Below are 25166 nucleotides of genomic sequence, written 5' to 3'. Positions count from 1 at the left end.
GCGGCGGGCACTGCCGTCCCCTCTCCTCGGAGCCCTCTTGGCGCTGCCCGGCCCCGCCATCCCGCGCCGGGGGCCCTGTGAACTTCTCGGGACACGATGTTGGTCGGAAGCGGCAGCGCCGTGTCATTGTCCCGGCAGGTCCAGGGCACCGGCGGCAGCAGCGCCGTCAGCAAGTGCTCGGCGGCAGCGCGGGGCTACATCCAGGACCGGTTCCTGCGGCTTCTGGCGGGGCGGCGGCGGCGGCGAGCGCCGCTTATCCACCGGTGAGGAGCGGGCACTGCGCGGGACCTTTCGCTGCTCCGGCTGCTGAGCCCCGGTGCCCGGGGGGCGTGGGAGGGTATCTCGGACTGCGGGGGGCCAGGAGTGACCGGACAGGGGGAGGAATGGCTTCAAGCTGAAAGAGAGTAGGTTTACGTTACGTATTAGGAAGGAGATCTTCCCTGTGAGGGTGGCGAGGCCGTGGCTCTCGGGTTGCCCAGAGAAGTTGTGGCTGCTTCATCTTCGGAAGTTTCCAAGGCCAGGTTTGACGGGGCTTGGAGCAACGTGGTGCTTGGAGCACCCATGGCAGAGGGGTGGAACGAGAATAGCTTAAGGTTCCTTCCACCACAAATCCCCATGCTCAGAGCTGTCAGTTGTGCAAGGCACAGCTTCTCAAACATATTTTAAGCAAACTACGCAGGGTGGCAGAGTGGCAACGTGCAGTGCACTGTCTCACAGTCGTGTAACCTTATTAGACTGTTAGTATAATGTTACATGGCTTCCGGACCAAAACTGAATGCTTTGTCCTGCCACCAGACTGGTTCCTAACTTCAGCGTTTAATGCTGCTGAAAACTAATTAATATTTGAAAACATACTGATAATGTAATAACATCGATAGTTTTTCCATTAATTCCCCAGAATGTTACAATTTCCATAAGGTATTTGGTGGCACTGGGAAGCAATATGTTTTGAATCAGTGGTGTCTGACCAGGAGGACTTCTCCAGAGCTTTGTATGACACAAGCATGTTTTAATGTGTGTTTGCAGAGGGCGCTAGGCTGATGTCGCTGTGGAATTTACATAATTTGAGGTGAATAGTTTAATGCAATCCAAATGACTGTGAATTGCCAAAGGAGTTTCATTCAGGGGAAAATCAAACAATGGTGTTCAAGCAGAAACTTGCAGGCCTATGAAGATGAGTGTGGCTCATCGGGAAACCTGCATTGGCTTGTCACACAACATTGGCATGCCAAGCTGAATTCACAGGGAGGGTTGTGTATTGCATTTATCAACACTGTCATCAATTTTGGGGCATCTTAGACTGTCTGGTGAAAACTTTGTCCCCATGAGGCATGAAGATGGTAACATGCTTGTTAAAGGGGTGATAGGAGCTGGGATATAGCCAGGTGGATATAGGATGAAACTAACTGAAGGAGAATGCCAAGAAACAAGAGGCAGCAATCCATGCCAGACTGGGGAAATGCTAAATGCTTTCCAGGAATTAGACTGACTTAGTTCTGTTCATTCAAAAACCAAAGAACGGAATTCCTCTCCTGACTTTGCTTTTCTTCCCTTTTTTGTTCCCTTCTCACTACATTAGCACACACTCATTCATTCTGTTATTGTAGCATATGATTCGGGGCAGAAACTCAGGTATCAACCATCTGCATTGTAGGGGAGCATCCTCGCTGTCTGGATTCAGACATTTTCATTCAGCAAATATTTGCTTATGCAAAACAGAACAGCTAGGATATCTGCACGTTTTCTCTGGGTTACCCATAGTCCTGATGAGTAATGTGCGCACTGAGTGCAGGAGATCTATATTTATTAGCAAGCTCTAGAGATGACAAAATCATCTCCCAGTGCAGGTCTATAAACAGGGAGTTACTGGGTAGAAGCTGAGAGAAAAAGATCTTTATTTTTTTTAAATGAAAGTTGCCAGTGCTGGAGAAATCGAGTCCCTGGGCAGTGATTACAACTGAATTTGTTCCTACAGGGGTTATTACATCCGTGCCCGTGCTGTAGATCACTGTGTTCAGGACTTCCTGCTGAAGACACAAAGCCTACCCAGGACACAGGTGCATTTTCTCTGGGGCTACTGGCATTTCCCACTAAATGTGCGTAAAGTCTTTCTGGCATCTGGGCAGTAACTCACACTGGCATCTGTTCAGATCCATTCCCATCAGGGTACAGAAATCTGACTGTCAGTACTGTGGCTGTCCATGTGTCACTTTGGCAGAAGTATCTGGGAGGGGGCAATATCCTCTGTCTCTTGCAGGAGGTTGCCTGATTTTGTCACTCTACAGATGATATTTAATATTTTTCGCACCTAGATGCTCAAGATGCTGCTAGAGTTGAGTATAACTTTTTCTGATGCTTTCTCTGCAGATCCTATCTTTAGGTGCTGGTTTTGATTCCTTATACTTCCGTTTGAAGGATATGGGTCTTCTGCGTCACACTGTGGTATATGAGGTAGACTTCCCAAATGTGGCATGCCAAAAAGCCACTCTGATCAAAAGAATGAAAGAGTTGTCAGCACTGGTGGGAGACACTGGAGGGGAAGGATTAGGTATGGCTTTCATGGAAGATTTCTTTTGTACAAAATGTTTAGAAGTAAACATAGCTTTAGCCTTCAAAAAGTGACAGATTGTAGTAGGGGGACTATGAAATTGTAGATGGAAAGCACGTTCATTTTATGAAAAAGTTGAAACAAATCATTTGTAAGAATTGGGAGATAACAAGAAGCCAGGATTTGTCAGGAGCTGATTATACCAAACCAAAGTCAGGTTTTTTCTGTTAAAATTCTGAAAGGGTGTGTCCAGCTTTGAGTTCACTGGTCCAAAAACAGTGGCAAACTGTAGCATGTCCAGTGGGAGGTGATGAGGATGATGAAGTGGTGGAGCAGGTGATGTAGGAGGGGAGGCTGAGAGAACTGGGTTTGTTCAGCCTTATGGGGAGGAGTTTGGGAGGGAGGTGAGTCTTACAGCAGTCTTCAGCTTACCTATTGGGAGAGGTTAGAAAAGACAGAGCCACACTTTTCTTGGAGGCATAAAGCAAATAGTCAAGGGACAATGGTTGAAAGTTGCAAAGAAAAAAGGAAATTCCGGTGATGTATAATGAAAATGTTGGGGAGGAGGTTGCGCCACATGAGTAGTTAGAAATGGGAACAGATTGCCTAGAAAGCGGATGGAATCTTCAGCCTTGGAGATAGAGCTTGACTGGACAAAGCTTTGAGCAACCTGATACAGATATTGCCATGAGGAAGTATTTGTACAAGATGACTTTCAAATGTCCCTTTCACCCTAAATTATACAATGATTTATGGCCTTGATGGGTAAGAGAGAAGGTTTGACTCTTAAGTATCTTGACTGTAGTAAAACATTAGTCATTCTGTTTCCTGACTTTTTTTTGCCCTCCAAGGCAGGAGAAAATGAGCCTTGTGAAACTACTGCAGAATATTGTGCAAGCTGAATGCTAAGGGGCAAAAGGAGGAATGTAAAGTATGTGGATCACTAGAGGTTTCTCCTGCATCTGTTTTCCTCCAAGATTTCCTGTAATGCTCTAGATGATATGCTGTAGAAGGTGAAATGTCATAAACCTGCAGGAAACATGGGGACTTGCAATAAGGTGAATCAGAGTAGGAGTTTGACATAGTACACGGATGGTCTGGAAAACATGGAATGAAATGCAGTAGGGACATATGTAAGCCACAGCATTTAGATGGTATTAATCAATTTAAATACAGATGGAAGACAGCTATAGAGTGTGAGTTCCTGACTTTCAGGTCTTAGTGAGTAGCTCTTCCATGAACTTTTTCATTTTCTTCCTAAATCCATTCACATTTTTAATATTGGCAGAGACCTGTGGTAAGGAACTCTGTCCATACCAAGAATCTTCAAGTACTCAAGGGAAGGTGTCGGATAGTTGGAATTACCCTATTCCCTGTGTCCAGAGGTCAGGAAGGAATGGATGGACAAGTCAGAAGAAATTAGAAGGGAACACTCTGATGGGCTTCTGCAAAAGGCCGTTTTTTGGCTCCAGAAGTGTACTTTGAGAACAGTGTAGGTTAACTGTCCTCAGGACAGATACAGTTGTTGGGTTGCAGAGACAGAGTAGGTGATTTCTAAAGGTACTTTACAGTTTGCTTTGTTAATGGTGTGGTTGTGGCTGAAAAGGTCAACAGGCCATAGCTTACCATATTCTGATGGGGTACAGAGGTATGATAATACTTACAGATCATAAACTGGAACATATTTCTGAGGATGGTGATCTGTGAGTCAGGTCCTGGTGTTTGCCAAGAGCTAGCATGTGCAGTTTCAGGACTCAGTACCATTATACAGAAATGAAATCTGTTTAACAGACAAACAAACCAAGCCTAAGAAACCTGAGAATAGTTTTCTGATTGTGAGGGAAACCATTGAAATTATACCAAAGCAAGGGTGCTTTCTTAGCCTAAAGTGAAAGGTGTATAAATGAGAGCCCTTTAGGTTTAATTTTGAATTACAGTGGTTCTAAAAAATTCTCTTAAAGTAAATATAATAAAGTTTTCTTGTTATAGTAAGTGTAGTTCTATGAGAATTATATTATTTTTCGTAATTCTATGAGAAATCTGTAGGTGAAATTTGCATTAGGAATAACAGAGTTTTAGATTTGCAGTTAATGGATCACATGGCACTATCCCTTCATGGGTTATTTAATGATGGGGATTTTCTTGTACATGTTTCAGAGAAATATAGTTGATGGATGTAGCCTTGTGAGTGATTGCCTGTGGGTTTGATTTTCATGTTCGTCCCTTTTGGTCTCAGTATTGCAGCAGCACCATAGTGAGGTTGTATCATTTTTGTCTCCCAGGAGCCATTACCTTTTCTGGAGAGGATTATAAATTACTGGGAGTGGATTTATCAGAGCTGTCTGAGCTGGAGAGAACCCTGGAGGAAGCGGGTCTGAACAATGAAACCCCCACCCTCTTCATCGCAGAGGTGGTGCTCACCTACATGGAGAACACCAGGTCAGCTGGGTTCTCCTCTCTTACCCAGGTGGTAAAGGGAAAACAATGAGCTTCTTTCTGAGTACATCACCTTGGGCTGGGAGACGTGTTCTCTTGAAAGTAAAGCCTTGGGAATTCTGTGGAGTCCCAAATAGCTCCTTACATCATCATTATGATGATGTAATTGATGTCCACACGATAGCCTAAAAGGAAGGAGAAAAAGAAGGAAAATCTGAAATGAGCAATTTTAAGGTTTTTGTTCTTCTCATGCACATTGTCTGTGCAGATGGGGAGGAGACGTTCATGAGTGCCCAGCACAGCACTCTCATTTTTGTATTACCACTTGTCAGAATGCCTTAATAGCACCTTTATGGTGTTGCAGGAAGATACACTGCATCTGTCGTGTGATGGGTGTGCCCTCAATTTCTTATGTACAATCTCCCAACAGGTCAGATGCCTTGATTCAGTGGGCAGCAGAGCATTTCCCTCAGGCATGCTTCCTGGTGTACGAGCAGGTGCACCCAGAGGACCCTTTTGGATCTGTCATGCAGCAGCATTTCAGCCAGCTGAACTGTGCACTGCGCTCACTGGCACGGTACCCTGACTGTGAGGCACAGCAGAGGCGCTTTCTGGGAAAGGTACGCACCTGCAGCTCAAGGGTATGCATGAAGCATGATTCATCTGAGGAAGGTTGGACCACTAAGTGTTTGGCCAGTTATGGGGCGAAGCCTGAAGCAAACAGGGCTGAGGTATACTGCCTTTTCTGGTAGCATGACTCATCATTAGAAGGTGCTTCCAATTGGCTTGCACCCTACTGTCTCATATGGGATTAATGGGTTCCTCTGAGACTTTTGATGCACTAAACTAAGTTTTTAAGAACTTTACAGATGAGAGATCTATTTTCACCAGTTTTTGGGCTGCTCTTGCTTTATCTAGACAGTCTTAGTGGCTTATGCAGGTGTTTAATTTAGGGTCTTTGTTTTCCTGTGGGAAGTGAGTTTCTGTCTTTCCAGAGGTGATGACTTTGAGGGATTTGTCTTTTAGGGCTGGACTGACTGCAGTGTCATGGATATGAATGAGTTTTTCACCTGTTGTATTCCAGAAGATGAGCAGCAAAGAGTGCAGACTCTGGAGCCTTTTGATGAGTATGAGGTAACCCTCCTTTATTCTGAAGATCAGGGACCTGGCTTTGATATCATAAGGTATCTGCAATTTCTTGTAGTTGCAATTCTGTACAGAGCTGCTGAGGCACAGGTGTTCATGGAGGCAGAAGGGACCTTGGATCAGCTTAGTTTACACAGAGGCCATGGGGAGCTGCTGGTGAAGCAGCATGGGAAGAAGTCTCTCCTTGATCTTAGAAAAGCTGCATGTTCCTTCCAGTCTCTCAAGGAGACAGGCTTGTCATAGCAAACTACCTGGTAGTACAAAAGAAGTTGTACATGGTAAAAGTTGGCATGGATTCAAGGGACAATTACTTTAATGAAAGAGAAATCCATTAAGGATTACTGAGTACATAAATATACACCTGATGTGCTGCTCCTGACTGCAGTTGGTTGAAAGCATTCCTGGGGAAAGCAAATGCACTTGTCCTGCTCTCTTCCATTTCCATAGACTACTCCATTGTTTGTCATTGTTGGATACAGGTTACTAATTTCTGATATTTTTTTGTCTGACTTTATACAGCCATTCCTGTATTAATGATTGAAATTCAACTATGATTCTATTCTTTGCCATTTTTATGTTAACTGCTAGCAACATTTCCAACTATTTGAAGTCTAGAAGTGAAGATAAGTGCAAGATAGTGAGTAACTTTGAGCTAAATATCCTGTGGAATACTTACTAGAAGTTTCCCATTTGATTTTATGGTTCTCTGTTTATAATTCTAGAAATCTAATAGCTGTAGTATGAAAACAATTTAATGTGCTTGAATTTATTTTGCCAACATGGTAGGAGCTGCTCTGCTATATGAATGGAAAAGTGGTGACTGAAAGTGCTGGCAGATTTGCTAAGTGGTTTAGAAATGTCTGGTAGAATTGTTGTAGGTCAAGGCCATTGCTCATAGAGTGAGAAGGTAAAGACTTGGTAAAGACAGAGGAGGTTAGTGTGCGTGAGTCCGAGCTGGAAATGTGCACAGGAGTAAACGATGTGATAACAGAGAGCTCTACAATTAGCCTTTGAGAGAAAGATTAAGTATGGTCCAGGTCTTATTGGAAACAAGCTTGGTCAAATTAGATAAGAAATGTAAAATAGACACCCAATGTGGAGGGAGGCCAATTTTTAGAGTAATTTGCTTAAGGGACTAATAGTGGATTCTTCCATTTTCAGTATTTACGTTAATTTGTGGATGTCACTTTTCAAAAGATGCTTTTTACTTCTAATATGGGTTGGGGCAGTGAAGCTGATAACATGAGTTCTTGTGCCTTTTAAATTCGTGTTTATGCTTGCTAATCACATAGTTGGCTGAATATATCCTAGCAATGGGAATGTACACACTCCGTTCCCTGACGTCCATAAACGCCAGGGTGAACTCTCATTGCTACTGGCTTCCTGTACGTTCCTTTTGCTTGTGCTTCTGCCTCAGAATGATTCCAGGGCCAGACTGAAAATTATGTATTATTGTCCAGCACGGACCATGTTGCACCTTTGAACATTTGTGATTTCTCTGGAATCACTTATATTCCATGAACTTTAAGAAACTTTAATCCCTCTGGTATAAAGACCTCACTCCTTTTTGTGATCAGAACTGAGAAGCATAAAGGGAAGTTGATTCCAAAAAGAAAAACCTTCACATGCAATATATAGTTAAGCTATGGGATGCATGTTGGACACATTAAAAGTTTTTGTGAGTTCAAAGAGCAACTGGATAGGTTCATGGATGAAAAATCCATCAAGGATTGTTCAATACAAAGACACAATACAAAGCTTCTTGCTTTGAAGATCCCTGGGCTGTAAATTTTTGAAAGTTGGAGTGAGCAAGGTGTTTACCCACCTGTTCTTTCTCTGATTCACCCCTCTGATTTTGACCATTGCTGGAAATAGTGCTAGGCTGGGTTGGTATTTGATTTGGTCACCCTGGCTGTTTCTGCTGTTTGCTCTTAGATTTTGAGGGGGATTGGTTTTTTGTTTGGGTCTTCCTTTCTTTGTTTGTTTGTTTGTTTATTTGTTTTTTCCTTTGGGCTTGCTACAGGAATGGCATCTGAAATGTTCTCATTACTTTGTGTTGGCTGCATCAAAGGGGATGGAACCTTCCTGGACTCCGTTGTTACCCAGTGTGACAGGTACACACCAAGTAGTTTTCACAGTGTTCTTTTATCTCATGCAGGCTTCTCTGAGAGGTTTTAGGAGACATTGAAACCCTGGGAGGGGCGGATGGGATGCTGCTGTCTGGTAGCTTTCTTCACTCCTCCACAATGGTTCTGCTGTCTAAAGCAAGGCCAGAGCTGTGGTTCTGATCACTTCCATTCTTTCAGTTTATTGAACCTCCCAGTCTGAACAGCTTGTCATTTTTTCATACATGAGCTCCTCCAGTGCATGGCTGCAATGCCAGCCTACCCTCCTGTTTTTGGGATCTCCCTTTCAAATTTATTCCTGGTTGCTTCCGTACATGGCTCTCTGAACCATTCTCTCCTTCCAGCTCCAAAAAGGTTGTTCTGTTTTCTTTACTGCCCTGTCCAGCAGACCACTCGGAAGCCTGTCATGAAGCTGTGCTTTGCTTTGTTATCCCGTGTGGGTGCAAGTGTACCTGTAGTATTTAAATCTGCATGTCACTTCTTTTAGATGGGAGAAAAGTGGTACAGCTGGGGAAAAGGCAAGACCAAGATTGTGTTTTTGAGATAAAAATTATTTGGTGGCAGTAGCAGTCCAAGAAATTCCTGGTTTTGTCTGTTTGTTTCCTTTTTCAGCATAGAAAGCAGAAGGTTATTTATAACCTGTTTTATACCACTAGTCTTCACAGTACAGCACCACAAGTAGTTCTAGCTTCAAGAGAAAGTTGAAATCTATGTTCTAGGGAGCAAGAAAAGCAGCTGAAAAAGGATAGGGCGGGATGGCCATTGAATCCATGTGTTGTGTCTCAGCTGGATTTGAAAATGTAGTGAAATTGAAGCTAAATGAATGCGGGTGTGGTTTAATGTACTGTGTGATTGCTGCTGGTCCTTAAGTTAAATCCTTGAAGGCTCCTAAAGGCATAGTATCTATCCTTAAATTAAGAAAAACAATCTGACATTTGCTTCATGGTTTTTATTACAGTGAAGACATTTGATTCGTTAGAGACAGGAATAGGGTCTTCCTGCTGCTGTCTCTGTTGTATTCAAAACTGATAGCAAAATCCTTCAAAGTCTGGTAAATTGTCCATGCTTAGATATTTTTTACTGGGAATGCAAAATGTATGTCTCTAATAGCAATAAATGCCCCAGTTATCCTCTCAGACAGACTTGGGTCCCAGTTCAAGAGAGTGCGAGTACTAAATCTTCCAAAGAAATCGTGGTAAGTATATTTTGTGACATGAAAAAACTCCTCCGTCTTCAAAAGATCAGTCTGTAAAAAGACATTTAAGCCCAAAGAGATGAAATTTCTTACTTCATCAAATGATAAAGTAGGGTCTTATACAAAGCAACTATCAGTACAGGAAATTTTTCTGATTATGGCATACAAAAACTGGACTGCAAGCTGCTCCTCCTGCACCTCATCATCTCTTACAACACAAGAATAAAGACCTTGATTAAAACAAAGAAGGCGCAGATTCCAAACTGATTAAAAGAAAACAATGTGTACAGTGTATAGGTGAGCCAGAGTCCTGTGCTAAAAGTTTGTTTCGTGCTAAGAGATAGAATATTTAGAGAGAAGATATTTAGATAACTGGAAATACTGTCCTATAGTAGGACCATTCGAATTAACAGATTATTTGTCATGCTTCAGAATGTTATTTCAGTGCGTCTGTGAAGATAGGATCAAAGTCTGGCAAGAAACTTTGAAATCAGCTTCCAGGTGTTTCTCCTTTTTCTGCTGTTCTGTGTTGTTTGTGTAGCCAGATATATTGTCTTAATCAGACAGATGGTCCTTTTGAAGGTAGTGCAGTGGTTCATATCTTGCTGCAGCAGTTTAGGACACTGCAGTCTCTTGGCCAGTCTTACATCCACCTCATGAAAGCAGTCTCAGAATTGCCAGGAGCTGAGTGAGCTGGGTAGAAGTTACAGTTGGTAAAGTAGTAGTTTTAACCATTGCATCCTGATTTGTAGGGCATTTCAGATTATCTGTGTGCACTGTCAACTTGCTTCTCAGTTTTTTTCTTCTTGAAAAGATGAATGGTCATCTTGAAAAGATGACGTGCTTAACCTCTTACTTAAAATGTAGTCCTTGGTTTGTATTTGTGCATAAGTTCTTTGGTTCTCTTTGGCTTACAGTTCCTCTTCATGCTGGTCCTGTTGGGATGGCTGGGAGTGTCCCTGCAGCAGTATGTGCAAGGCTCTCAGGAAGTCCTGGCCTGAGACGTTACGGTCACCACTCCGTTCTTATAAAACCCGGCGTGATTCTTACCACAGGAGGCTTTGGGGAGGAGAATGGACAACACTGCCGCATGAGAAATTTCCATGTGCTGAGTAAGCTTGAAGGCTACTGGAAAGCTGTCTGTGTGACACAGAATATTCCTGATAAAAGATGGGGTGAGTTCCCATACTGATGGCAAGTACAAGATACCTTTGTGCTAAAAGTGAAGGAAAGTCTAGTGAAAAAGTGATGTCATGGCACAGTGATGCTGGCAGTCACAGAGATCTGAAGGTTCTCGTTGCTAAATGCCGGATCCTGCCCTTAGGTCACCACAGCTCCATGCAGTGCCCCAGGCTGGGGGCAGAGTGACTGGAAAGCTGGAAAAGGACCTGGGGGTTCTGTTTGACAGTGGCTGAACATGAGCCCAGGTGGGCAAGAAGGCAAATGGCCCCTGGCTGGTACCAGTCTAGTGTGGCCACAGGCCCAGGGCAGTGATTGTCCCTCTCTTCTGGGCACTGCAGAGACACCTCAAGTGCCTTGTCCAGTTCTGGGTCTCTCACAGAAAGAAGGGACATTGAGGGGCTGGAGTCATAGAATCATAAAATGGTTTGGGTTGGAAGGGACTTTAAAGATCCTCTAACTCCAACCCTCTGCCATGGACAGGGACACCTTCCAGTAGACCAGGTTTATCAGAGCCCCATCTAGCGTGGTGTAGAACACTTCCAGGGATGGGGCAGCCACTTCTCTGGGCAAGCTGTGTCAGGGCCTCACCACCTTCACAGAGACGAATTTGTTCCCAATATCCCATCTAACCCTGCTCTCTGGCAGTGGGAAGCCGTTCCCCTTGTCCTGTCACTCCAGGCCCTTTTCCAAAGTCCCTCTCCAGCTCTGTTGGAGCCCTTTTAGACACTGGAAGGGGCTCTGAGATCTCCCTGGAGCCTTTACTTCTCCAGGCTGACAGCCGAGACTCTCAGCCTGGCTCCAGAACAGAGGGGCTTCAGCCCTGTGATCAAGCTAGTAGACTCTGAATTTTTTCCAACAGCTCCATGTCTTTATTGTGCTGGGGGCACCAGACCTGGATGCAGAACTCCAGGTGGGGTCTCAGAAAAACAGCTTAGAGGGTGAGAATCATCTCCGTCGACGTGCTGGCCACACATCTTTTGATGCAGCCTTAGACATGGTTGACTTTTGTGCTGCGAGCACGTACGGCTGAGTCATACTGAACTTCTTGTCCACAAACGCCCCCAAGTCCTTCTCCCCAGAGCTGCTTTTTGATTCTCTGACCAGTCTGTATTTGTGCTGGGATTGCCTCAATTTAGGTGCAGGACCTGGCCCTTGGTCCTGCTGAACTCCATGAGGTTGGCACAGTCCCACCTCTCCTGTCCAGAGCCCTCTGGATGCCCCTCCCTTTCCCTGCAGCGCATGACCACACCACACAGCTCCTTGTCATCAGCAAATGTGCTGGGGGTGCCCTCGATCCCACTGTCCATGTCACCTACAAAGATATTAAATAGTGCTGGTCCCTACGGAGACCTGAAGAGCAGCACTCATTACTGGTCTCCACTTGGACCCTGAGCTGGTGACTGCAACTCTTTGAGTGAGACCATTCAGCCAATTCCTAATCCACCGAATGGTCCATCTGTCAAATCCATGTCTCTCCAGTTTAGAGACTGGTTGCTGGGTGGCATAGTGTCAAATGCTTTGTACAAGTCCAGGTAGATGAAATCTGTTGCTCTTCCCTCATCTACCACTACTGAAAGCCCATTGTAGTAGTGCTGAGGGAACTGGGGGGAGGGGGGGGGGGCTCAGCCTGGAGAAGAAGAGGCTCAGGAGGAAGCTTCTCACTCATTACAACCACCTGAAAGGAGTATGTAGCCAGGTGGAGGTCGGCCTTTTCTCCCAGGGGACAAAGGACAGGACAAGAGGAAATGGCTTCAAGCTATGCCAGGGGAGGTTTAGGTTGGATATTGAGAAAAATGTCTCTAAGTAAAGGGTTGTCCATGCCTGGCACAGGCTACCCAGGGTAGTGGTGAAGTCCACATCCCTGGAAGGATTTAAAAGCCATGTGAAAGTGGCACTTGGGGACATGGTGTAGTTTTGACGTTGAGAGTGCTGGAGGAATGGTTGGACTTGATAATCTTTAAGGGTCTTTTCCAACTAAAATGATTATAAATTTCTTGGAAAAAACATCCATGTGAACCATGACATTTTGTATCTCCACAGGTGAGAGGTTGTACCATACTGTGTCTTGTCTCTCAGACACTCTGGCCCTGGTCGTAGGAGGACGAACATCCCCATCGAGCACAGGCTTGGGAATGTTGTGGCTAAAGTTCCCCAAAACTTGTAATGCTTCAGACCCAGATGACGTTTCAGTGGAGCCTGTAAGTCTGCAGCCTGCTGCTGAAGCAGCAGCTTCACGTTGGAGACACAGCACAACTGAAATGACATTTAAAGGTAAAAAGCCTGGAAAGAGTGGAAGTGGCTGTAGGTATGCAGGATCTTGCACTTGACCTTGTTGAACTTCATGAAGTTCATACTGAACACTACTCAAGCCTGCCAGTAGGAAAGCAATTAAGAGGCTTTGAGATCTCTTCTTGACACTTGAAATATGGTAATTTTGAATTTCGCTATCTACATCCCCAGTGGCAAGTAGGATTGAAACCTACTGTAATCTGCTGTAATCTGTTCTGGAAGACTGATTCTAGGAGATCATCTATGGCTGAAGTTTTTCATACTTGATCATGCCAGAAATAAGTTTTGCTCTCTCTGAAGGACATTTTTTTGGGGAGTAGGATCCCTAGCTCTTTATCCAGAAGTCCTTCAGAAGAAATGTTACTTCTCTAGTAGCAATTGACAAACACTCAGTAGTTGTGAACAGCTCTAGAATTAGGTCCTGCAATAGCAAGATGAAGGTTGATCTAGTAAAAGATTCTGGTTGTAAGGGGCAAAAACTTAAGCAGTGGCATTCAGGAGCTGAAAGCTGTCCTTTCCTAAGGTTGCCATTCCTGCAGCTGGCAGACAACCCTCCAAGGGGAGCAGAAGGGAATTGTTAAGCAGTTGTTAGTCTAGTCTGGAGCACATTTTCCATTTGTGGAGCAGTCTTTAATTAACACTGTAGCTTCCAGTCACAATTTTATATCAAAAAAGCAAATGCTAAATGGGTAAATAAAATTTTGTTAATAATACATTGGGTTTTGTCTTTGTCAGGCTGTATTGTTTCATCTTATTTTTGCCGTGATACTGATTTGTAGCTGAAGAAAGTGATCAACACTGGTTTTACCTGAATCAGTGAAAGGACGGGGCATAGTGCAGTGAATGCATGGCCTTGACATCTACCCAAAGTACTGTTGCACCCTTTTTGTCAGCTTCCCTTCTATGCAAACAGAAATTTTTGCTTTTGTGACATACCAGATTCCAACTTCTCTTATGACTGGGTTGTCTGTTTCCACAGGTGAGCAGTACCTGTTTGTGTATGGTGGCCGCTCTGCTCTGGAGCCTGTGCTCGGGGATTGGTATTTCCTGCACACTCCAGAACTCTCCTACACTGCGGTGAGAATGTACTCCATGGTGATTAGAGTTAGAACTGACTTCTAAACATCCAGCCTTTTATTCTTCTGTAGAGAATACAGTCTCTACAGAATAGTGGAGGTTGGAAGGGACATCTGGAGGTCATTAGTCCAGCACTCTTGCTTAAAACAGGTCTAACTAGAGCAGGTTGCTCAGTATATTGTCCAGGTGGGATTATCTCCATAGATGGAGACTCTACAATCTCTTTGGACAATCTATTCCAGTGCTTGACCACCCTGTTAGTACAATATGAGGGGGTTTTATGTTTAAGTGGATTTTTTTTCTATGTCAGTTTGTGCCCGTTGCCTCTTGCCCTGTTGCTGGATGCTACTGAGAACATACTGTCTGTGTGTTCTTTCACCTCTCCCATCATGGACCTGTCCAGCTGTGTGCTGGCCATTTTTGCAGAAGGTTACTGTTAGAGACAGTATAAAAAGCTTTGGTAATGCAGAAGGATACTGTTAGAGATAGCATAAAAAGCTTTGCTAAAATCAAAACCACCTCCAATATCTGCTGGTTTGCCTCAGTCAAGTGGATTGCTGAATGTGTCATCAAAGGAAATTGAGTTAAAGAGGACTTACTCTCTTGTTTCCTTACTGGCCACCAGTCTGATGTAACCCTATTTATTATAACTCTTTGAGCCCAACCTTGTACATAGCACAGTTACAGGATGAGAGATGCATAGTTGCAGGAGGTCACAAGCTAAACATGAGTAAGCAATATCCCACTGTTGTGGGAGGCCTACACTGTGTCTTCAGATACGTACCCAGAAATGTTATCTGGTAGACACATGAATTGCTTCTTTTATTTTCTACAGTGTTCCTTACTTCAGCAGAACTACTGTAAAATACCCAAAGCTGATGCTGAAAAAGAAGTAGACAGGGTGCAATACAGCTGTATAGAGGTATGCAGCAAGAGTGACCAGGCCACATACCTCACAGGGGAAGGTTTTGAAGGACTTCTAGCTATTGAATCTGGAGAATATTCAAGATAGAAATACATCTTCTAATATCTAAAATACTGTTGCAGAGAAGACAAAAATTGTTCTCCATTTTAACTTTGAGTAGTACAGGGAATCAACTGGACACTAAGGAAAGCTATTGATCTTGAAGCTAGCTGGGTCTGCAATAGACTGCCTAAAGAGGTGAGAAATTCTTGTCACTGCAGACTTTTGGAAACTATTATATAAACATGCATCCATCCAGGTGATAACAGATACAGTTTCATTTCTTTTAGTGGAAGGTATGGACCAAGTGGCCTCAAAACTCTACCACTTACTTGCTGTGATATTCCTTTAATGCCTGATCGCACATTTTTTCCTTCAGTGCTTGCACTAAAGGTTTTCTGTCTGGATTTTAGTCCGGCAGTTGAGCCTTTTATCCCACTCTGTGGTTTGAACAACTGATCACCAGCTTTGCTGGTCACTGCATTAGTCTATGTGTTTGTAAACAAACTTGTAGTTCCCAGGTGTATGTCTTGAGCAGAAAGCAGCATGCAAGAATACAGATAAAGTTACCTCTAATAAATGTGTGGAAATAAACCCTCTAAAGACTGATTATATTAAACATACTGAGGGCCAGAGGTAGTGTAAATGGAAGCACTTAGCAGTCCCTAGAGGAACATATGGAGAAGGCTGGGTGTCAAAAAACTCAATCACAGAGGAAAAGGTCATTTAAAAGCCTGGACATTAAGCAGACACTTAGCTTGGCAAACTTCAGCCTTGACTTGTGTTTTTTTAGATTGCTGTTGAGGGTCCAGTCCCAGAAAGCCGCCACTCTCACAGTGCCTGCAGCTGGGAAGGAGGAGTGCTGATCGCAGGAGGTCTGGGAGCAGCTGAGCAGCCCTTGGGTTCAGTTTTCCTTCTGAGGGAGCTTGAACATGGCTTTCAGTGGCAGACAATAGAGACACACCCTCCTCTTGTCCCAAGGTAAGCAGAAGGCATTCATAGCATCATAAAACAGTTTGATTTGGAGCAACCTCTTAAGGGCCAACTAGTCCAATCTTCCTGCCATGAGTAGGGGCATCTTCAACTAGACCAGGTTGCTTAGAGCATTCAGCAGAGAATCTTCAGCCTGTGTCTACCAGCCTCCCTTGCTAATGGAGTTCAATCTCATTTTGAACTCATAGGTATTCACATACTGCACATGTGCATGAAGGAAAGCTTCTGCTCGTCGGTGGAGTATGGTTTCATGCATCCTCTGTGCCAGGCATCACTGTCATTGACTTAATGACTGGTCTCTGCTTGGACTATGTGATTAATGTGGTAAGTATTGAAAGTTTTCCTTCAGGGTAAGCAGTGTCCTATGAAGGAACGAGGTAACTTTACATAGAAGAAGGATCTAATTCCAAAGTGCTCTTACCCAGCACGGAGAATATAGCAGCATTAAGAGAGGGAGAGATGGAATGTGCAGAAGACTGGAGCACATGGAGCTGCTCTGTTTCAGACAAGGGGCACCAGAACTGAAATGGATGCAAGCATAGTCACTTCAGGATGTCTGTGGAGGAAGGGAATAGATAAACCAGAGGCTAAGTTAGTGTTTATGGAGGTCTGTGGTATAATTTCATTGAGAACTTCTTGGTGGCAACTGCAGTGTGCTATAGCTGCTGCCTGAAATATGAGAAAAAAAACCAGCATGGAAATGCTGGAAACTCCACTGAAACATAAAAGCTTTCCTGTAAGGATGATTGAACCAGATTGCTCAGAGAGGCTGTTGTGTTTCCATTATTGGAGATATTTGAAACCTGACTGGGCAAGGTACTGATAAGCCTGCTTGAGTTGAGCCTGCTTTGAACAGGGTGGTTGGACTGGATGATGCTTGGAGGACCCTTCCAACTTTTAACTATTTGGTGGCTTTCTTCTATGAATCACTGAAGAACAGTCATACAGGTGGTGTCACACAGCAAGGTTTTGGCATACTCTGGGCAAAACTTGGTCTACACCTCTGAGTAGCTCTCATCTCAAGTAATACTGCCTGGAGTAAAAGAAAGACATGGATCTGTTGGAGTAAATCCACAGAAGGGCCACAAAGGTCATCAGAGAGCTGGAGCTGATCTCCTGTGAGGATGCACTGAGAGACTTGGGGTTGTTCAGCCTTAAGAGAGAGAGAGGGCTCTGCGGAGACCTTAGAGCCTCTTTCAGTACTTAAAGGGGGCCTTTTAAGAAGGGTAGGGACAGACTTTGTAGCAGGGCCTGTGTGATAGGACAAGGAGTGATGGTTTTCATCTAAAGGACAGTAGCTTCAAACTAGGTATATGGAAGAAATTTTTTATGAAGAGTATGGTGAGGCACTGCCAAAGGCTGCCGAGAGAAGCTGTGGCTGCCCCATACAGAAATGTTCAAGCCCAGGTTAGATGGGGCTTGGAGCAGTGTGGTCCAGTGGAAGGTGTCCCTGCCCATGGCAAGGGGAGTGGAGTGAGGTGGCCTTTTTTAAGGTCCTTCCATCCCAAACCATTCAGTGATTCTATAAGAGCATTTCTGTTGCTTGACAAGTTTTTATTTATCTTTTATGTAAAGCAACAACATTCTTCTGATAACTGTATACATTGAACCTGTCATTGGTGAAACTGGAATTTGTGACGGGTCAGTTTTTCATAGTGGATGTGTGCATCTGGTTGACCTTGTAGCATTTTGCTGAGGGTATAAAGCATGAAACGTGCTTAATTGTAGCTTAGTTTTCAATTATTGTCTGTAGCAGAAATTATAAGTGGCCTCATATCCTTTAGATAAAATAGACTGCCCTTGCTGGACAGCAGTGAGGATGATAATGAATGATGATAATGATAATTGAAGTGAATGATAATGAAGTTGTATCTAAAAGAATATAACTCTCTTGTTTACATTGAATAAGCGGATACAGATTGATTGGTATCTTGCTTTGCTTATGAGCTGTTTGTTTTGACTTACGTGAAACTCTCTAGGCTTTTGAACCTACCAGTTACATAGGTAAGCTGTGGAACTCCTTGCCACAGGCCAGGAATACCAAAGATTTACATTGTATCAAAAAATGACTGGCTACCTTCTTGGGAGGAAAAGTATTAAGATTCAGGGAGTACAAAGACATTTTCTCTCATTAAAAAAAAATCACTGAACTGCAAGTTGGTGGGTGGGCGGGTATAGTAGAGCAGTATACCTCGGGGGTTACTTGTTCCTGTATTCTCTATCTGGTTTTGCCCACATTCATGGGTGGTACGGTGGACCATGTGAAGTCCTGTATGTTCAAAATCTCCTTTCCTTTTTCAGGGGCATCTGGAGTGGCCATTAATGCTACATAATCATAGCAGTGTCTTTCTGCCAAATGAGAAGGAGTTGTTGGTTATTGGTGGTGGTGGAAACTGCTTCTCCTTTGGGACACACTTGAACCCAGAGCCTGTCGCGCTGAGGCTAAGCAGCATCCTGATCAGTCACTGAGTGGGACCTAGCAGGGCTGAACCATGCTACTGTGCTGTGGGGAGACATCTATTCACTATAGGTCCAAAAGCAGCACAGTGTTTCCACAAAGGTTTTGTATCCAGAATGCGTTTGTGAAGGTGGGATCAGGAGGGACAGTTACAGCAAGGGATTCACACCTATCTTGGTTTTGGAGACAAACCTTCAGGAGAAAACACTCTGGAATGAGTGTCCCCTCCAAAGGGAAAAGGGCCTCCCCTTTTCCTCCACCAATAAGACAAGTGGGTCACAGCAAGTGAAAGTGGAAAAAAAACCCCAAACAAACTGTTTATTAACACACACACAAAACAGGGTAGAACAGGATTAAAAAAAAAAACCTTCAAAATACAACAAATTCCTGGAGAGGGAACAGACACCCGGGCTTGGACCAGCCGGGGCCACCCCACGGGCTCCTCAGACCAGCGAGGAGGGAAGGGAGGCAGTGAGGCAAGGGGAAGGAAAGGGAAAAAAGAACAAGAACAAAACCCCACAGAACCTTTTCCCAGCTAGCTGGAACACAAAGGAAACCAAAAAGCAGCATAGTGCTCCTGGCGCACCCCCTCCTGAGCCCTGCCGAGACCTGTGGCTCCAGCCCCACCCCTCGGGTCCATCGTAAAGAAACAGCATCCTTGGGCACTGAGTGGACGGGTAAGGAATAAAGCAGCTTCATAACGTCACCCCAGAACAACACCTCACTGACCTTTGCTTTTTTACAGCTCTTTGTGTTCTGTAAATAAAGTACCTCAAAAGCAGCTGGCAGCAGTAGTCCTTAGAGGTGAAGAGCAGTGTGGTTTGGGGTTGGAAGGCACCGTAAAGATGATCCTGTTCCACCCCCTGCCATGGGTAGGGAAACCACTAGATCAGGGTTCTCCAAGCCCCGTCCAATCTGGCCTTGAACACTTCCAGGAATGAGGCAACAACAGCTGCTCGGGGCAACCTGTGCCAGTGCCTCACTACCCTCACAGGAAAGAATTTCTTCCCAATATCCGATCTAAACCTATTTTGTCTCAGTGAGAAGCTGTTCTCCCTTGTCCTGTCACTCCAGGTCCTTGTAAATAGCCTCTCTCCATCTTTCTTGTTGGCTCCCTTCAAGTCCTGCAAGGCCACAGTTAGGTCACACCAAAGCTTCTCTTCTCCAGGCTGAACAATCCCAATCCTCAGCCTTTCCTCATAGCATAGAGATGCTCCATCCTTTTGACCATCTTGGGGTCTCCTCTGCACTGGCTCCCAACAGCCCTACATCCTTCCTGTGTTGGGACCCCAGAGCTGGAGGCAGCACTGCAGGTTTGGTCTCACCTGAGCAGGGCAGAAGTGCAGAATTCCCCCTCCCCTGCTGCCCATACTGTTGGATCAGCCCAGCACACAGGGCCAGGGCATGTCCAGGCTCTCATTCACCAGCACCCCCAAATTCTTCTTGGCAGGGCTGTTCTTGATCTCTTCATCCCCCAGCCTGGATTGATGTAGGGGGGTGTTCCTGATCCGCATGCAGCACAAACACTTGGTCTTGTTAAACCTCACGAGATTCCCACAGGCCCTCTTGTTGAGCTTGTCCAGGTCCCTCTGGGTGGCATTTGGTCCTTCAGGATGTGGAGCTGCTAGAATGAGTCCAGAGGACCCCACAGAAATGCTCGAAGGCTGGAGCCTGTCTGATCTGGAGACAGGCTGAGAGAGCTGGAGATGTTCAGCCTGGGGAAGAGAAGGCTCCAGGGAGACCTTAGAGCCCCTGACTTCAAGAGAGCTGGAAATGGACTTTGGACAAGGGCCTGGAGTGCTAGGACAAGGGGGAATGGCTTCCCTCTGCCAGAGGGCAGGATTAGATGGGATGTTGGGAACAGATTCTTTGCTGTGAGGGTGGTGAAGCCCTGGCACAAGTTCCCCAGAGAAGCTGTGGCTGCCCTGTGTCGGTAGTGTTCATAGCCAGGTTGGATGGGGCTTGGAGCAACCTGGTCCAGTGGAAGGTGTCCCTGCCCATGGCAAGGTGGTGGTTGGTACTTCCAACCCAAACCAGTCTGTGATTCCATGAAAGTCTGACTGCAAATTGGTTGTTGGGTGCAGAGAAATTGTTAACATTTACTTTGCTTTTTTTTCTTCTCTGTTTCTTTTCTCTCATCCATTATTTTTGGAATTTGTTTCTATTTATTAAATTATCTCACCTTATGAGTTTCTTTGTCACTTTTTTTCCTTACTGAATTGCCAGCTGGGGTTAAAACACAAGACCCTTCCCCAGCTCCATTGCCCTTCTCTAGATACAGTCCAGCACCTCAATGTCTTTATTGTTGTGTGGGACCCCAAACCGAATACAGGATTCAGGGTCTCACCTCACCAGTGCCCAGCACAGGGGCATGATCACTGCCCTTGTGTCATGGAGGCTCATGAAATCGAGACAAATCATCTGTTCAAAAGAGATTCTATTATGAAGTAGTTAGCCTCCCCCCACCCCCAGCAATTACAGATCCAACAACAACTGAAAACAGATTCTTGATGTCAAATGAAATTGTTACGACCTGACTGACTTAAAGAATCCTGAAGGTTTCAGCAGGGCAACGTGGAATGGATGGTCATTGTGCCCAAGGCAGCAAGGGCTCTCCCTTGGGCTCCTGTGGGCTCCCAGGTATCCAAAAGGGAGTTCTGACTGCCCCAGGATGACACACAGGGGGCTCTGCCTGCCCCACACTGTCACAAAGAGGGTTCTGGTTGCCCCATGATGTCACACAGGGGACTCTGCCAGGCTATAAAAGGGGCCCCACAGGAACAGACAGTGGTTGCTAGGCACAGCAGTCTGGCAGTGTCTTGGCAGACAACAGCCTCATCCTTTGCCTCCCCACCAGGGTTGGATTCCCATCACTGGGACACCGAAGGTCACTGGGGAACATCTTCATCGGCCTGTGCTGGTGACCTGGACTGCCAGGGACGGTGCCATGGGGTTCCTCAACATCTTCACCATGGGTGAGCTGGTGGCAATCACGATGGTGGTGCTGCAGCTCATCTTGGTCACTGCCATGCTACGGGACAAGTGTCTGTGGGTAGGTGGCCTCTGATCTGCTGTGTGGGCTGGGCTGGGCCGGGCCATGCGGGTTTGGGGTTGGTGTGGCATGCGTGGCAGGACAGTGTGAAGCATCCTGGGGAGCTGCTCTTGTCTCACCCCTCTGTGGTTCTTGCAGAGGATCCGTCAGAACTCAGAGCATCCAAGCACAGCAAGAGGCCGGCTGGAGGGGCAGAGCAATGTGGACAGGGCACAGAGATCAGCAGACACTGAGCTGCCCCATGGCAGTGCCCTACACAGTTCCATGAGCTCCAGGAGGCATTTCCCAAGGTTCATCCGAAGCTCTTGGGACGCCCAGGCGCTCTTTGAGGAGCACCGCAAGGAGCTGGAGGCACAGCTGGCCCAATGGCGATGGGGCAGGGGGAGCGGCAGGGTGGTCCACGCTGATGTGCAGGGGAAGCCAAGGCTGCTGGGGGCCAGAGAGCCTCCCCAGTGCCTTGGAGTGGAGTTGGCGAGGCCAGACATGAACAGGGTGATAGAAAAGGACAAACATAAGAACATAAGACAATGTAGCAGCAATGGCTCCATGATGCTGCAACGCAGAAGATCTGTGGCAATAGCCAGGTTGCTCCCTAGACTAGTGGTCATCATGAATCCCATTGTATTGGAAAGCAGCAGCAGCAGGAGCAGCAGCTCAATGGAGCTGGAATGCAGCACCAGCACTGCTGCTGGAAGGTTCCTGGGGCAGCTTACTGCCCGGCTTCAGAGATACCTGGAAGCCTTGCAGACACGCTATGTTCAGCGCCGCCGGTGCTTCTCCATCCGCTTGAAGTCTCAGTGGTGGTGGCGATGCTGGACCCAGAAGAGAAAAAGGGTGTAGTAATCATGAGTAGTCAGAGAGGGGTAGGGGAGTAGGGAGTTTGAGGAACTGCCTGGGACAGTCCTTGGGCCTCTCCAGATCCCTCTGTAGAGCTTCCTGTCCTCTGGCAGATACACATTCCCACCCAGCCTGCTGTCCTCTACAAATTGGCTGAGGGTCCCCTCCTCCAAGTCATCAGTAGAAATAGGACTGGTCTCAGTGCTGCCCAGGGGAGCCCCACTGGTGACTGGGTACCAGCTGAATCAAACTGTCCCCTACCACTCTCTGGACCTGGCCATCCAGATCCTTTTTTACAGTGAACAGTGGGCCTGTCCAAGCCATGAGCAGCCAGTTTCTCCACAAGAATGCTTTGGGGAACGGTGTCAAAGGCTTAACAAAAGCCCAGGTAAACACCATCCCCAGCCTTTCCCTCTCCCACCAAGCAGGTCACTTTGTCATAGAAGGAAAGCTGTGGACAATCCAGGAAACTTCATTTCACCCTGCTTTAAGGATAGAATGAAGGACCTTGGGAACTACCAATCTGCCTACCAGCCTTCCCTCTGTGTCTGGGAAGATTCCCACTTTGAGATCTGCTCTTCCCCTGATTCTTACCCATAAACCCTCAACCCTTTCATCACCACTGTCAATTCCTAGACAGTCGGAACATTCCCTCATATACAGTGCTACCCCACTGCTTCTCCTTCTTTGCTGAGCCCTTCTGAAGAGTTTGTCTCCTCCCAACTCCTTGTGCAACGCCAGCTGGCAGGGTGGTGTGAGGAGCAGCAAAGGCCTTGACGCTCAGCACTGATTGAAACATCCTGGGGTTATCAACAGTCTTTTCAGCACAAATCCAAACCATGGGCCCACTGGAAGAAATTAAACTCTTCCTGCCCAACTCAGCATGTTCTCCACCCTTTATTATTACATGTTGTGTATGTCCTGCTCAGGTCCCACACCATCACAACACATCCTCACCACTCCTTTGCCCATGAAATGTCTGGGAAATGTCCATCAATCTCCAGAGCTGGGCAGCAGCTGTCCTATGGAACCCGTGAGGAGGAGGGTGATGGAAGTGGAGGACCTTGTAAAGCCAGACAGGAGAAGCAGCTCCATGGGGCTGTGCAGCACCATCACTATTGCTTGGGGTAGAAGTGGTTCCCCAGGTCTTCTGCTTTCCCCTTTTTAAAAATGGGGGTTATATTTCCCTTTTTCCAGTCATCAGGGACTTTACCTAACTGCCACAATTTTTCAAAAAATGGTGGATAATGGCTTAGCAACTTCTTCTGCTAGCTCCCTCAGGACCTGGGGATGTATCTCATCAGGTCCCATGGACTTGAGCACATTCAGGTTCCTTAGATGGTCTTGAATCTGATCCTCTCCTACAGTGGGCTCAGGGTGTTCATTCTCCCAATCCCTGCATTTGCCTTTCTCGACTTGGGTGGTGTGGCTGGAGTACTTGCCATTGAAGACTGGGGCACGGAAGTCCTTGAGAACCTCAGTCTTCTCTTTGTCCAGGGTAGTCAGGTCTCCTGTTTCCTTCTGAAGAGGGCCCACATTATCCCTACTCTCTTGCTTGCAACATATCTATAGAAGCCCTTCCTGTTATCCTTAATATCCCTGTCTCTGCCTTCCCCTTAATCTTCACCCATAAGCTCTCAGCAGGCTCCTCGTACTTCCTGAGGCAGAGTTCCATATCCATAGAGGGCTACATCCCCTCCTCATCTCTCTAGCCTGTCTTTCCTAAAAGGCCTAAACCCTTCCATTCCAGTGCTCTAGTCATAGAAGCTATCCCACCATGTTTCTGTGATATTCTGCTTTTCTTTTCACTTGTTGGTCATTGCCAGTGCTTGCTTTTATTTATATGAGAAAATTGCCAAGGAGTTTGGTTAAAAATGGGTGTCCTGGTTTGAGACAAATTTGGAGGAACGTCCAAAATAAACGTCCTCTGATAGAAGGCAGGTTACAGCCACCCTCCCCCACCAGGTTCAGAAAGAATTTTCCTCGGAGGAAAGTGAAAGGAAAAAAACCTATTTATTTAACAAACGCAATGCACGCATGCACGGGAAAATAATAATGCTAAATAATAAAACCTCTCGCTGTGGAGAGAATCTGGGTAGATTTCCAAGTCCTTTGAGGGTGTGGATTTCTCCTCTGCGGAGCTGGGGTTTGGCGTGGGCCCCTCAGGGCCTCTGTGGAAAGGCCTCCCAGCGAAGTTCTGATGTTCTGGTGTTCTGAACAGTTCCAGAAGAGATGAAGAAGAAGCCAAAGTCCCAGGACAAAAAACTAGCTAAAAAGTAAAAGGAATGTAGCTCTCTTCCCTGCTGCAGAAGCGGAGCTTATCTGTGTTTTGAACACAGCGCCGAAGGAAGTCCACCGGCTCTCCCCCCTCTCCCTTAAAGGTACAGAAAGGCACAGGATTCATATCTGACATAGGGCAGACAATAGAGAATACAGCATCATACAGTCACCCCAGGACAATGGCTTTCCCAAGTGTTTGGAGGAGATGAAAGAACCTGAAACTGCTTCTTCTGATAAATCCATAAGGGTGGGATGCTGTATGAAGCTCACTGCTGTAACTAGCCAGTAACTTCAACTGATATTTTAATTATTAAAAATGTGACTTTCATAATGAGTGTAGGTGTGTGTACAATACAAAAAAGTGTGGATCTTTCTCCATTCTACAAACCTTTCTTCCCTCATCTACATCCTAGGAAGCCATTTGTCCCCGCCCCTCACCTCTGGCTCCAACCCTGGGTTTGTGGTCCCACCCCGTCTCACACTGCTTCCCCCTCTTCCCCCTCCTCTCCTCTTGCCTCATGGGAGTCTCCACCTCCTGATGTGCGGCGGCCTCAGGTGTCGCCAGTGAGGATGAGGAGGGGGC

General features: G+C 45.9%; 1 protein-coding gene across 3 annotated transcripts; it reads left to right on the top strand.

Moving 5' to 3' along the window:
- Window positions 1–25071, top strand: LCMT2 (leucine carboxyl methyltransferase 2). 3 transcript variants are annotated; one of them, XR_011149687.1, is made up of 15 exons: window positions 1–263; window positions 1976–2057; window positions 2368–2548; window positions 4831–4987; window positions 5415–5604; window positions 6011–6118; window positions 8154–8244; window positions 10369–10626; window positions 12674–12904; window positions 13902–13999; window positions 15757–15944; window positions 16145–16280; window positions 18258–19091; window positions 21272–21466; window positions 21605–25071. XR_011149687.1 is itself a non-coding variant. In XM_069008391.1 (13 exons), the coding sequence occupies exons 1-13, from the start codon at window positions 97–99 to the stop codon at window positions 18423–18425; spliced, it is 2055 nt and encodes a 684-aa protein (XP_068864492.1). In that variant the 5' UTR covers window positions 1–96; the 3' UTR covers window positions 18426–20600. The 3 variants fall into 3 exon arrangements, 1 of the variants encoding a protein (XP_068864492.1); XR_011149623.1 differs by having other exon boundaries at window positions 21272–25071; XM_069008391.1 differs by lacking the exons at window positions 21272–21466; window positions 21605–25071 and having other exon boundaries at window positions 18258–20600.
- Window positions 25072–25166: the final 95 nt, after the last annotated feature.

The sequence above is a fragment of the Aphelocoma coerulescens genome, chromosome 1 (assembly GCF_041296385.1).
Source record: "Aphelocoma coerulescens isolate FSJ_1873_10779 chromosome 1, UR_Acoe_1.0, whole genome shotgun sequence".
In the NCBI taxonomy this organism is placed as follows: domain Eukaryota; kingdom Metazoa; phylum Chordata; class Aves; order Passeriformes; family Corvidae; genus Aphelocoma; species Aphelocoma coerulescens.
The sequence above is the reverse complement of the archived record's forward strand: the minus strand, read 5'-3'. Positions and strand labels throughout refer to the sequence as shown.